The sequence below is a fragment of the Grammomys surdaster genome, unplaced genomic scaffold (assembly GCF_004785775.1).
Source record: "Grammomys surdaster isolate TR1022 unplaced genomic scaffold, NIH_TR_1.0 255, whole genome shotgun sequence".
Lineage (NCBI taxonomy): Eukaryota > Metazoa > Chordata > Mammalia > Rodentia > Muridae > Grammomys > Grammomys surdaster.
Genome location: NW_021604696.1, coordinates 10,394,391 through 10,407,523, shown reverse-complemented (window position 1 = coordinate 10,407,523; position 13,133 = coordinate 10,394,391). Strand labels below are relative to the sequence as shown.

General features: G+C 44.8%; 1 protein-coding gene across 1 annotated transcript in view; it reads right to left on the bottom strand.

Annotated features, from left to right (window-relative positions):
• Window positions 1–8,594: 8,594 nt before the first annotated feature.
• The window catches only part of Il1rl2 (interleukin 1 receptor like 2), a 40,106-nt gene continuing 35,567 nt past the window's right edge, over window positions 8,595–13,133 (bottom strand). The window contains exons 10-11 of the mRNA XM_028775423.1: window positions 10,723–10,884; window positions 8,595–9,013 (exon numbers count right to left, since the gene is read on the bottom strand). Coding sequence (XP_028631256.1) covers window positions 8,595–9,013; window positions 10,723–10,884 — 581 coding nt within the window. The remainder of the gene's footprint in view (window positions 9,014–10,722; window positions 10,885–13,133) is intronic.

Sequence of the window (13,133 nt, the reverse complement as noted above, 5' to 3'; positions counted from 1 at the left end):
TGTGTGTGTGTGTGTGTGTGTGTGTGTGTGTGTGTGTGTGTGTGTGTCTGCCTGATGTATGTAACGTGTATTGGAGCATCTGTGCCATGGTGTGTGTATGGAAGTTGCAGGACATCTTTGTGGAGTTGGTTCTCTCCTTCCATCGTACCTAGCTTCTGCATGCTGGTCACCAAGCTTGCGTTAAAGCAGCTTTACCCTCTGATGAAGTGGAAATTTCTGGTTTCTTTGGAAGCTCAGTTGTGTCATGTGATGTGTTTTCTGGAAACTGTCTTATGAGAGGATTTTTGCTGAGGCAGACACTATAACCCAACAGACTGAGCAACTCTCTAGCATTGGTTCTGCTTGCAATACTTTGCTGCTCTTCGTGGATCTTTGCTTGTGTTGACTTCATAAAGAAAAAAATTGCCAAAGAATTTCTCATGATATTCTGGCTGCTACTTGCTGTTTCCTCCAACTGGTGTTTGCCAGTTGGATTGGACTGACACTACTGATTCATATTTGATGTTCCTGACTGGACTGCTGGGATCCTGACAACAAAGATTGGTATCACACCAGAGAATTCCTTCTAAACATGTCTACATCCCCCCTGTCTTATTAAACCTCTTTCTCCCCTCCTTTGGTCGGTGGGCTAGAAGGGAAGGCGAAGCGTTTAAGAACCCTTATTAAAGTATGTTTTGAAAAATCTAAGCCTACACTCTGTCTTGCCAACCCTGCTCCTTCATTTTTACTGTCTTGTTATGTTTTAATTGCTGAGATAACTTTTGGTTAGAAAACAAAATGGTGCATTTCTTCCTGACGTTTTTGTCCATGCCCATCTTTATTCTCATATTCACCATCTGGAACCCTCTCCTGTTCCTTCCCTCTGCCTGCTAGTCACTCGTAGACGCTCCCTCCTCTGATTTCCTGTAGTATATGTTGTGGATAGAAGAGAATTATAGATTCCCCTGTCTCTGCCATCTCTTATTCCCACTGCATTTAGCCCACACCCATGGCCCCTGGAGGCCTCCCTGCCACTTTCATGAATCATGATCTTAAAACACAAATTCTGTGAGTAAGAGAAAGCATGCACTATTTGTCCCCCTGGGTTCAAATTATTTTGCAAAGCACAAGAATCTGCAGTTCTGTCCCTTTCCTGTAGGTGACAGGATTCCATTCTTCTCCATAGAAGAATAAAGTTCCCTACATGTATGTACCGCATTTTTTCCTCCTCTTCTGTTCACACACATTCAGATTGCTTCTGTATCTTGGGTATTGTAAACAGTGCATCTACAGACAGAGAGGTATCAGTATGTCTCAAGTGTGCCAACAGAGATTTCCTGGTGTGTATTCCCAGGAGTGGGACACCGGGGTCATGTGGTAAGCCTGCTTGGGCTGTGTTGTTTTTGTTGGAGTGTTTTGTTTATTTAGGGGAGCCTTCCATGTTGGTTTCCATAATGGCTGCAGGAGATTGCATTCCCAGCTGCTGCGAGGAGGGCTCCTTCTCTCCTCTCTCACCACTGTCTGAGGTGCAGGATTAAAAGCATGTGCAGCGGATAGCAGAAAGGTGTGTTTTAGCAACTGCCTCACAGACACAGCTGACTGACAGAGTAGCTTGAATGGGCAGAATCCCCAGGCCTCTCCTACCAACCGCCCCCTAGGATTCAGCAGAGCTTTTGATGTGGTAGCCGATGCTCTCTCTATTCTAGGCAGATAAGTATTCCCTATCTAAGAGAAATTCATCCTAGATTCTCCAGGGGAGACTGGAACTGAGAATAATACCAAACCACACACACACACACATACATACACACACTCACACACACATACACACACACACTCACACACACATACATTTTCTCTATGAATGTTCCTGTGATGCAGCTTAACTTAAGTCTTTGACTCAGTAAGAGATTAACAACAATCCTGACAATCATAAAACTATACTCCAGCCAGTCACAGGAATGTGAGTTCTCCTCAGTTCACTTTGCTACATTGACCCATCTTGCAATCACGGGATGACATTTATAGGAAGAAGCTGAACCACCAGCACAACTCTGCTGATCCACTGGAGCCATCACCAAGAGAAATAAGAGTTACAAGAACTCAAACCATTGGGCGTCTAACTGGTGGGTAGCCTATACGGTGTGGATATTTTAAACAAAGAGGTGGTTCATGTCCCAGCTACAGAGGTGCAAGATGACATTTCCATACTAAGAATGGCATGAAGCTTAACAACTTAGCAACTCTTTACTTCTGGAATTTTCCACCAGATGCTTTCAGAATCCAGTGAACAGAGTAAAGCAGAGCAAAGTCAATCATCAGTGGGAATAGGTTCACGCTGCGAATGTTCCTTTAAGCTTTTCTCTACTGCCACTGCCTCTGAACCTCAGCTACAGAAGCTCTGGAAGCAGCAGAGTCCTGTGGGGAAATCCCAAGTTCCACTGCGAGTTTGCATGGGAAAAAAATGACAGCTAAAAGGTGGATGCTTCTAGGGCCTTAACTTCTGAACAGCTCATTTGGAATCACAGCTTTTAAGGGTCCAATAGTCAGAGAGAGATTGGACTGGCTCAAGGGTAAAAATAGGGTCACCTGGTGCTTTCTTACCCAATCTCATGTTTGGGAGCACCAAGCAAGATGGCACTGTCAATAGTGGCTGTCTATTTAAGATATCTCCCATAGACATTCTTATGACACGGCTTGTCAGGATGGATGTCACTGAAGGTCGATGCTGGCACATCAGCCATCTTTAGCATACCCTTCCCAGGACTGCGCTTCAAAACTCCTCAAGTTTCTCCTCTCCAGAGCCAAGAGGGAGCAATCTGGCAAGTTGGTGGAGAGAGGTCATTAGGATTGAAATGTTGTGAATACTCAGGAGAGTCAGGAAGGACTGTGCTGCTTCTCTAAGTGGGACAGGACAACAGCAATCGGAATGGTCAGCAGCCTGGACCCTGCCTACCTCATCGAGTATGTCAAAGAGGCACATATTCTATAAGCTCTAATTCTGAGCATCTTGTCTCCAGGGACATACCACCACCACCACACCCCACGATGTGTGTGTGTGTGTGTGTGTGTGTGTGTGTGAGAGAGAGAGAGAGAGAGAGAGGGAGAGAGAGAGAGAGAGAGAGAGAGAGAGAGAGAGAGAGAGAGAGAGTTTAAGAAACTGGCAGAAGGTTTAATGATCTCTGCTGGCAGAAGGTTTGTCTGCTGTCCCCAGCAAAACATTCAGTGTCAGCTGAGTGGCTGACTTCCCGTCACGCAATTACTGCTTTCCGTAACCACCAAAGTTCCCTCAGACATATCTAATCCATCTCTCTAAGTGACATGTTTGTCATGTCCATACTGTATTTCAAAAGTTGTTTCTCTTGCTTCAGGCCAGCCACTAAATGAGCAAAGTTGGGTAAGCTATTCAGCACCTCAGCATCCCTCCCCCAGCCCACCCTATGTAAGTGAAGTTAGTGGGGTTGGCCCTGAAGACTATCTTGCTCTTCAGGCAGATAAACTCTGAATCTGAAGACTCCTAGGAGGAAGCAGGGCCCTAGTCAATAGGTGAACTTCAATCGACTTCATGCCACATGTTAAAGCTTTGTGTCAGATATGAATACCAGTGTAATGGCTATTCCTGGTTGTCAACTTGACTATATCTGGAATGAACTACAATCCAGAATCAGAGGGCTTACCTGAGATCCAGACCTTAAGGCTGGAAGACACAAATTTCTGACCTGGATCGTAGCATGTAAATCTTGAGGCATAGTGGCCATGAAAAGCTTAGGCCCCAGCAAGGTAACACAGGCCTTTAATCCCAGGAGACTGAGGCAAGGAGATCTCTGAGTTAAGGTCAGCCTGGGACAAAGCAAATCCCAGATCCAGGCGTGGTAGTACACACTTTTAATCTGGGTCACATCTTCTGCTGGAGACTTACATAAGGACATTGGAAGAAGGAAGATTCGTTCTTCTTCACCTGCTTGCATTTACTTGCCAGCACTTGTATTGGAACCTACTTCTACAGAAGGCCAGCTTAAACAAATAGCCTCATGGGACTGAACAATTGCTAGCTTCTTGGGCTTCCCATTCACAGCTGACCATTGTTGGGTTAGTTGGACTGTAGACTGTAAGTCATCATAATAAATTCCCTCAATATAGAGAGACAGTCCGTAAGTTCTGTGACTCTAGAGAACCCTAAGACACCTAGGAATTTGTGCAAAGAGATAACTGATACAGAGCCTCACTCACTGACCACAGTCATCTTAAAAATCCTTAGCACTTTAGAAGTATCCAGTTATGAAACATCCATTCAGAGCACTCTTGGTCCCGTCTGTTAAATCCCTCATGGATTCAAGAGCTACCAGATTGCTCACTGCTCGGCAAGACGACACAACATGAAAGTCTATAAACTCCCAAAGTTGAGAGAGAGTGAAGAGAAACCAGGGGGCCACAGCTGTGTGCTTCTGGAACTCAGTTTCTGGGTTTTTATAGTATTAGCCACGCAGTTCCACAGCAATGGGAGTAAATAGTGAAGTTAAAGAGAGTATTAGGTCAAAGAGCAAAGACAGGAAACCCGAGGAAGGTAAATAATGGGGCTTGCAACTAAGTATGAGGTAGCCACACTGACCAGATAAGAGAAAGAAAAGGGCTGTAGACAAAACAACAAAGCCATCCTTGGCAGGCTCTGGCTGGCCCTTACTAAGCCCCCATGAGGAACATACACAGCAGTAAGTCTTTACAGAGTGAATTATCCAATCCATCTCTAAGGGTGATTTCTAAAAAGCTTCCACCTGGTCCAGGAAGGAGACTCCCTCCAGATCACCCTGTGGACACGGCACTAAATACAAGGTACCTAAGGAAAACTCCAGGTTTATTGGTAACTCCCATAGGAGTTAGTTGCTAGTTCCTAGTGTCCAGAAAAGGCCATAGTAAACTACCAGCTGGTCATGCAAAAGTGAGAATGAAGAAATCATGGTTCAAATAACATCTATAATACCTAATCAAGGTTCAGAGCCAGCAGGCCCTGCCAAGATCAATGGCTAGCAAACCTAGCCAAGGTCAAGAAAAAATGAAGGGTGAACATGATTTAGGATTAGTCCTTGTTTGGGCAACCAGCATATGATCATCAAAATACGTAGGCCTGCTATTGGCTCTACCTATGATACACCTACAGAATTAACCAGCAATCACATCAATCTTTGTCCAGTTTCTGACATGAGTCCTATTAAGAAAAAATACTCTCAGACAAAGAGCTTGATGACAACGCCCTCAGGAGCCTTCCCAATAAGGAAGCTTCAGTCTCTCCTGTCTTATTCTTAATAAACCAGCCCCTGCTTGTTCATGGCTCTGTTTTCATTGCTTCTCGTTGTCTTTGTTTCTCATCTACATAAAGTAACAAACTTGAGAGGCCCAGTTGCTCTCAAAGGTCTGTGTAGTTCCAACCAGTAGTGGGTGTCCTAGGCTCAGAGGTGTGGCATACCTTCCCGGAGATCTAAGCTAGTCAATGCTTCTCCACTGCAGAGACCTAGAGTCTCTAGTTACTTCACTTCTCTGGGCCTCCACTTCTTCCATGATAAACTAGGACAGTTGGGACAGTGTGTGAGGAGTGTCCTCGTCTTTCTCCTGTATGCACACCGTCATGAGTATGAACACAGCAGGAGACATCACGGTGCTACTCTTATCTGTGGCCTCGTGTTCTGAGGTTTTAGCTGCTCACAGTTAACAGAGGCATCATCTCGCCTAACAAGTACAATCAGGATTGATGAGAACAGAGAGTTCACAACCGCATACATTTATGACAGTATACATTACCAGAAATGTTCGATTTTGTTCTCATTATTGTGAATGTGAATGAACCTGTTTCTAGAGTATGCATTAGATACATACATTTAGGGAAAAAATGTGTCATATACTGAATTCAGCACTATCCATGGTTTGAGGCACCCACCAGGAGGTCTTGGACCAACTCCATGACTGATAATGGGGTATTCTGTACCTCAGTAGACTTGAAACTCATTTATAACACACTAGTTAGGGAATCTCTAATGAATGATCAAACATATCTAAGATTCATTTCTATTTAATCTTTAGGAAAAATCCAAATGACTCACTCTCTGATCATGGGCGTACCACTGAGACTCCTGTAAAAAATAAAAGTGTTTCATTACGTGTTATAAATACAAAAGTAAAAGAGAGTTTGGGGTGCGGATCTTACGGGCATGAATGAATGTCTCAATGAAAGGCAGTAAGAAACCCTCCTGAAAGTATAGTCAAGATGGTATGCACATGTAGGTTGCAAAAAAAAAAAATTATCAGAGTGGAGTCACTGTTGAAGAGAGTAGGGCTCACAGCTATAGCTTGAGCCTTGTCCAGCCTTAAAATATGAGTTTATATTTTCACAAATCCCACACCAAAGCAATCACCTACAAACAGAATGTGTTCAATTCCAGAACATGTGCCCAGCATTCAAACACAGGAGGTGGCCAATTCCTTTGAGCAAAGGAGCTTTCGTGTTCTACTGAAATATGCTTTATTAAAAATGTCACGACTGATATAACACACTCACATCTTAGAATTTGTAATACAACTCCAATAATTTTTAAACAAAAGGAAAATTAAGACATATTGTCAAGAGGAAAGCTTTCTGACCGAAAAAGAAAATTCAGTTTAAAAAAAAAAATCAGCACAATTGGCCTCACAGAAGTAAGGGATTTCTGGAAAATATTTACTTCAAATGAGTTAACTTCCTGCTGACAGCCTTAGCTAATGTCCCCATAAGTGTAGCCAGAACTAGGAAAATGAGTGTATCACCTCTAGAAAACACATTTTCTAAAATTAGTGGTCACAGGTGTCTCAAGGAGCCTCATAGAGAAGACACAGGTGACATTTCCCTGCTCCTGGCTTAGCCTCCTGAATCTTTCAGAGGGAAATGACCAGGGAAGTAAGAGTCCAAATCTAAATGGGGAGAGATGCCCCCACGTCCTCACCAAAGGACCCAATGTTGATCACTCAGCTAAAAATGTTACCACTGAGCAGAGTGGAACCACCCGGTGTTTCCGGGACCCACTAGGCAGACACTGTATCCTAGGCTCCAAAGAAGAAAGGCCAAGTCCCGTTACTCAGCCCTGCCCCTAGGTTTCTTCAGTACTGCTGTCAATTTTCAGGAATCAACCAAAAGCAAAAACCCACGCAGGGCGAGGAAGACAGAAGAAGGAACCAGTTAGTGATGTCATTGGAAGCAATAAACATCTTACTGTACCTGAACTCCCAAATCCTCTGTAAGGAGTTACAATTCCCATGGTGCAAAGAGAAACTGAAACGCTAAACATGCAAGCTTGTGATCGAAGGGACCCTTCATGAGTTAGTTCATCATGCTGCAGGCGTGCACAGTCTTGTGCTCTTTCTTCTCAGTGTGCTCGTGAGGAGAGGGGGAAAATTGAAGAGGAAGAAAAAGAAGAGAAAGATAATAATAAATCAAAAGGTCTATCTATGGATCAACCTTGAGGGCACTTGAGGAATCCGTAGTGTATTAAAGAAGCCAGTCGTAAAATGAGAAATGGTACATGTTGTCTCTTATTTGAAGTTTTTAGAATAGTCAGATTCACAGGGGCTGGGAAGGAGGGAAATGGAGACCATGGGTCCTGGAGACATCTAAGTGGCTTCTAGGGGAATTGTGCTAGTACCATGGTTTAGGGGATGTGGAAGTCAACCCTGTGAAGGAAAAAGTGGGATGGAGAGCGAGGTGCCACAGGTTCCCGCCACTTGTCGAAGAGTCCTAATCTGCTGCCCACGGCACTAGATCTAAGACTGCTCGGAGCATCTGTGAAATAGCAAAAAGGAACGGAGGTGAGGCGGCGGCAGCTTCTTCCATCTTCATGAAAGTCCTAACAGGTGATGGTGCTCCCCACCCTCACTCCTTCCGAATTACCACATCAGGCAGGGTTTTCATTGGAGCGCAGTGACGGTGTGGCGAGATACGATTGGCGGAGGATCTAGGGGCTTGGGATTGGCTCGAAGGCTGTATATAAGCTTAAGAGTTGAGCAATAAACTCAGATCTGCACCCTGAGGCTGGTCTCCGGAGTCTGATTTCCCAGGATTCATCACGTGACTCTGTCAACTCTTACACACACACACACACCCCTCGGTCCTATTCCCACAATGATTAGTTACCTAAATGCAGTAGGAGAATGAGGGAGATTCAAAGGCTGTCTACACTGCCTGAGGGCCAGAGCCTGGTAGACAGTGGACAAACACAGACATTGTACTACTTACTGTCCTTGCTTGTCTTCCCCAAGGCTACCCACGTGGTATCCTCAGACTGCCAAGCCTCCTATCTCAAACCAGGACCAAGCATCCTAGCCACCTGGTGTGTCATCCTCAGTATCCCGCTGACATGGAGGCCCAATGTTAGAGCCACCCATGCTCAGGTGACTGTATGGGTGTTCAGGAGCCATGAAGCAAACAGGAGTAATAAGGGTCAGCTATGATTTAAAGCATCCAACAAACAAACAAAACAAACAAACAAAAAAACTACAAGGGCAAGAGCAAGGTCGCTCACAAACACAAAAGAGCAAACTACACAGGCTGACAATCCAATGAGGATGGAGTGTGAGCCACCACACCCTAACCATTCTCAGGGAGTTATGAGCCCTGTGGCAGCATTGCACTTGCCTGCCATGGGATTGCAGGGCGTGTGTCCCAGTAGCTGGACTGGGGAAGATGCCGGATACCTCCTGGGTGGCATGTGATATCTCACTGTCTTCCAGAACTTGGTCTTAGCACACTGTGACTGCTCTGTGAAGTCCCCGTCCCACTGGATGGCCCCGTGCTTCTGTCGGATGTACTGAATGGACTCGGGCATGGAGCTGTAGTCCTTGACTTTCTCCAGTTCAATCAGAATGACCTTCATGCCATGCTGGATGAGGGCATTGTAGACAGCGATTTGTTCTTCTGACAAGTTCTTTAGAAAGCCGAAGCTGGATGACTCTGGTGCCACGAGGATCATCAGCCTCCTACACAGCTTAATGTTTTCATCAATGACGCTGGCCACAGCTGGAATGGAAAAGAAGGATTCTGAAGACCCAGCATGAGAACACCAGGGCAGTAAATGCTACCAGAAATGGGAGAGATGGACACCAGGTAAAGGAAACGGACTTTCCAATAGACAGGACTGGTGCTCAGAGGGATGAGCATTGGCTCCCACTGTTCTGTGCAGGGTTTGTGCTCTGGTCCCCTGTGGTCATCAGTGTTAGCTTTTTGTCTAAGCTCCCCCACACAGAGTCACCTGGCTACATCCAGGTGTGACTGACTCATTATAAAAGGAGCTGCTTGCCCCCCTCTGTTCTCTCTTGCTGTCTTGCTCTCTCTTTCACTGTCCTCTTGTCCCTTCCTCATCTCTCCTCATTCCCCTCCCCCCTCTCCAGGTGCTCATGGCTGGCCTCTACTCCTCTGAGCTTGCTCTCTCTCTCTCTCTCTCTCTCTCTCTCCCCCCCTCTCTCTCTGCCTTTCTCTGTCTCTACTACCCTCCCAGCTCCCCTTCCCATGCCCTGAATAAACTCTATTCTCTATTCTATGCTATATATAGCATCATGTGGCTGGTCCCTCAGTATCACCCCCTTCCCTCACACCTGACTACACATTCACCAACCATATTCCTTCTTTCCCTTATCTTTTTATAAAACACAACAATCAGTCACCTCTTGTTTGTTTCATTGGCGGTTACCCTGTGTTCTGTTATTTATCGTTGTCTCTTTCCCAGAGCCTCTCTCATTACACTATATTCCTAGGGCAGTTGAGTCTCCGATAAGCTACAGAATAAGCATATTTTAAAATCTATTTTTAAAGAACAAAGAACCTCTCTTCTTGTTCTTAATAGTTAAATGCTCAAGGTTAGCATCTGTATTTTGAAGCCAAATAGCACACCGTAATGGTTTCATGGGAAGAGAAAGGAAGGGCCTATCAGTATTGACTTTACATGTTCTAGCTGACTATCATTGCCTCCAGTGAGGGGTAAGAGGAGGGGGTGCCATTTCTAAGGACAGTTTCTTTTCAGTTGGTTTATTTATTTATTTATTTATTTATTGTATTTCTACTATATAAACTGCCTAGTATTTGGAGATAGCCAATACATATCCTTTAAACAGTATTAAAAATTGCTTTTTCTAGTGAGAAGAAAGGGGTGCTTATTTTAGTATCCAATTACTTTGCTGTGGGCCTTCCAAGATGAGAGCAAAGAGCAGGAGGAGGGGGTTTGTGTAAGACAGCCCTGCGATAGCATTTACAGGTCTCCTAAGCCAGGAAAACATCCATTCCTGTCTCACCCATGCAAATGCTGCTGTTCATGAATAACCCTAAACCACATGCCTAGTAAACAGAAGTAAAACAACTATCCAGCTTATTTAGACAGAGGACCCATAGTTTGAATATGAAATGTCTCCTGTGGGCTCTGTGAATACTGGTCCCCAGCTGGTGGTGCTGTTCGGGGATAATGGAAACTTCAGGATATAGACCCTGAATAGAGGAAGTAAGTCACTGGGGGTGGAGAGGAGAGGAAGAGGGGAGAGGAGAGGAGGGGAGAGGTTTTCGGGTTTTGTTGTTGTCCTCTGTTTGTATCTCAATAGGGTCTGTACGTACAACCCTAACTTGTCCTGTATCCATCCTGGTTCAGCATCCCCAGTGCTGGGATTACAGGCCCGGCCCTCTTTTTTTTGTTTTCTGGTTAGCTTTTCCATGTGTTATAAAAAGGTTCAGTTAAAACATACCTTGTCCAGGGAATTCATCCCTGCCAAATATAAATAACTTATATCCACACTGTTTCTCCAGCACCTCGGGCAAGATTTTCAATACCAGTGTGTCCACATCATGGCCCTGCCTTTCTCTCTGGTACTTGGGGTATAAGACATAGGCATCATATAGCTTCTCGTCTGAAAAGGAAAAGAGACAAGCTCAAGAAATGACTCTACCAGATCCCTCCAGTAGATACTGTGAACCCTGGGTCACTGCTGTAATACACTGCAGCCTGGGTCCAATGATCTCCACGTGCCCTGCTGGCTGACAGGGCATTCTATGCTATCATACTACATTCTCATGGCTGAATTGTGAGAGATGTGACTCATCTTCACTCAGCACAGGGGAATAAAATTTAGACAGAACAGGTGGTACCGTTTCTGCAATTCCTATTGCATCTTAAGTTTCCCACCACCTCTCACTAATTGCAGATGTGGGCAATTGAGTCCTGCACTAACTACACCAAGCAAAACCAATTGAGTCAGTCCAAATCTGGCATACCAGAAAATTCATCATTTTAATGACTCCTAATCTGTCCTGTATCATTGAGAAATCCAGCACATGTGGTCAATGTGTCCATCAATGACAAGTGTTTCCCAGACAACCAGGAATGAGAGCCATTACTGTGTGTACCAGGGCAAAGATGAATAAGACACACCATCATACTGTGCACACCACTCACATACATGCAATAAAATGATAGGTAGCATTAAGATGACAACAACCAAAGGAACACAAAAAGATTTCTCATCATCTGGAGTATTTGATAAACAGTATTCATAGAGAGTGTGTAACAGCTCCTGGGTGAGAAACAGTGAGGAGAGATCAGGAAAAAAAAAGGTGAGGATCTAAGAGTAGAGGTTACTGCCCATGTGAGAGAGAAGCCAGCACACATGTGAGAGAGAAGCCAGAATACATGTGAGAGAGAAGCCAGAAGCCAGAACACATGTGCAAGAGAATCTAGAAGCCAGAATACATGTGAGAGAGAAGCCAGAAGCCAGAACGCATGTGCGAGAGAATCTAGAAGCCAGACTACATGTGAGAGAGAAGCCAGCATACATGTGAGAGAGAAGTCAGAATACATGTAAGAGAGAAGCCAGAAGCCAGAATGCATGTGAGAGAGAATCCAGAAGCCAGACTATATGTGAGAGAAAAGCCAGCATACATGTGAGAGAGAAGCCAGACTACATGTGAGAGAGAAGCCAGAATACATGTAAGAGAGAAGCCAGAAGCCAGAATGCATGTGAGAAAGAATCCAGAAGCCAGACTATATGTGAGAGAAAAGCCAGCATACACGTGAGAGAGAAGCCAGACTACTTGTGAGAGAGAAGCTGGCATACATGTGAGAGAGAAGCCAGACTACTTGTGAGAGAGAAGCTGGCATACATGTGAGAGAGAAGCTGGCATACATGTGAGAGAGAAGCCAGCATACATGTGAGAGAGAAGCCAGACTACTTGTGAGAGAGAAGCTGGCATACATGTGAGAGAGAAGCCAGCATACATGTGAGAGAGAAGCCAGACTACTTGTGAGAGAGAAGCTGGCATACATGTGAGAGAGAAGCTGGCATACATGTGAGAGAGAAGCTGGCATACATGTGAGAGAGAAGCCAGCATACATGTGAGAGAGAAGCCAGCACCGATGTTCCTGCCTCCCCGCCCACTGTCAGGCAAGGAAGGTGCTGTGGAGCTAAGTTTGACCTGGGGATAACTCCATCAGTACTGACCACAAATCTTAACAGAGCTTGACAATAAGATCCATGGTATGGGAGGAGGAGGGACTGTGTCCCAAGCATTCAGCTTAGGGCTCATAGGTATGTACTAACGGGGAAGCAATTTGTATTTGGAAACAACTAAACCCAATGACTTTTTCGGTATAAAGTTTAATGTTAAATAGATGCTTTCCAAAGTTCAAAAAATTTTTGTTGTTGCTGTTTTTTTAGTTGTTGTTGCTGCTGATTTTTTTGAGAGTAAAAGAAAAAAATCAAGAGACAGAGAGGTGGAGATCTCATAAGCTCTTATTTCTTGACTGTTTAAGAAGGAATTGAGCCTTGCCATGTAAAGATTGTGACGTGTTTAAACTTACACCCTCAGAAAGCCTTGGCTGCTTGGCGCCACATTTACAGCAGGGAGCATCCTTCTTGGGAAGTACAGTTCCTAAGATAGCACCCAATGCTATCCCTCCCCAGCCCCAAGCACAGCTGCCGCCACTGGCATCTCTCCTCTCCTAGTTTCTCAGTCTCCTTTCCATAGAAAACAAAAGAAACTACATTTGCCAAATGTTTTCCTTTTTGACAGAATCCCAGTCCTCTTTCAAAACAAGGCAGCTGAGGAGGCATGTTCCCCTTGCTCTCCAACTTTCAATATGGACGGAGAGAGATCTTATAGC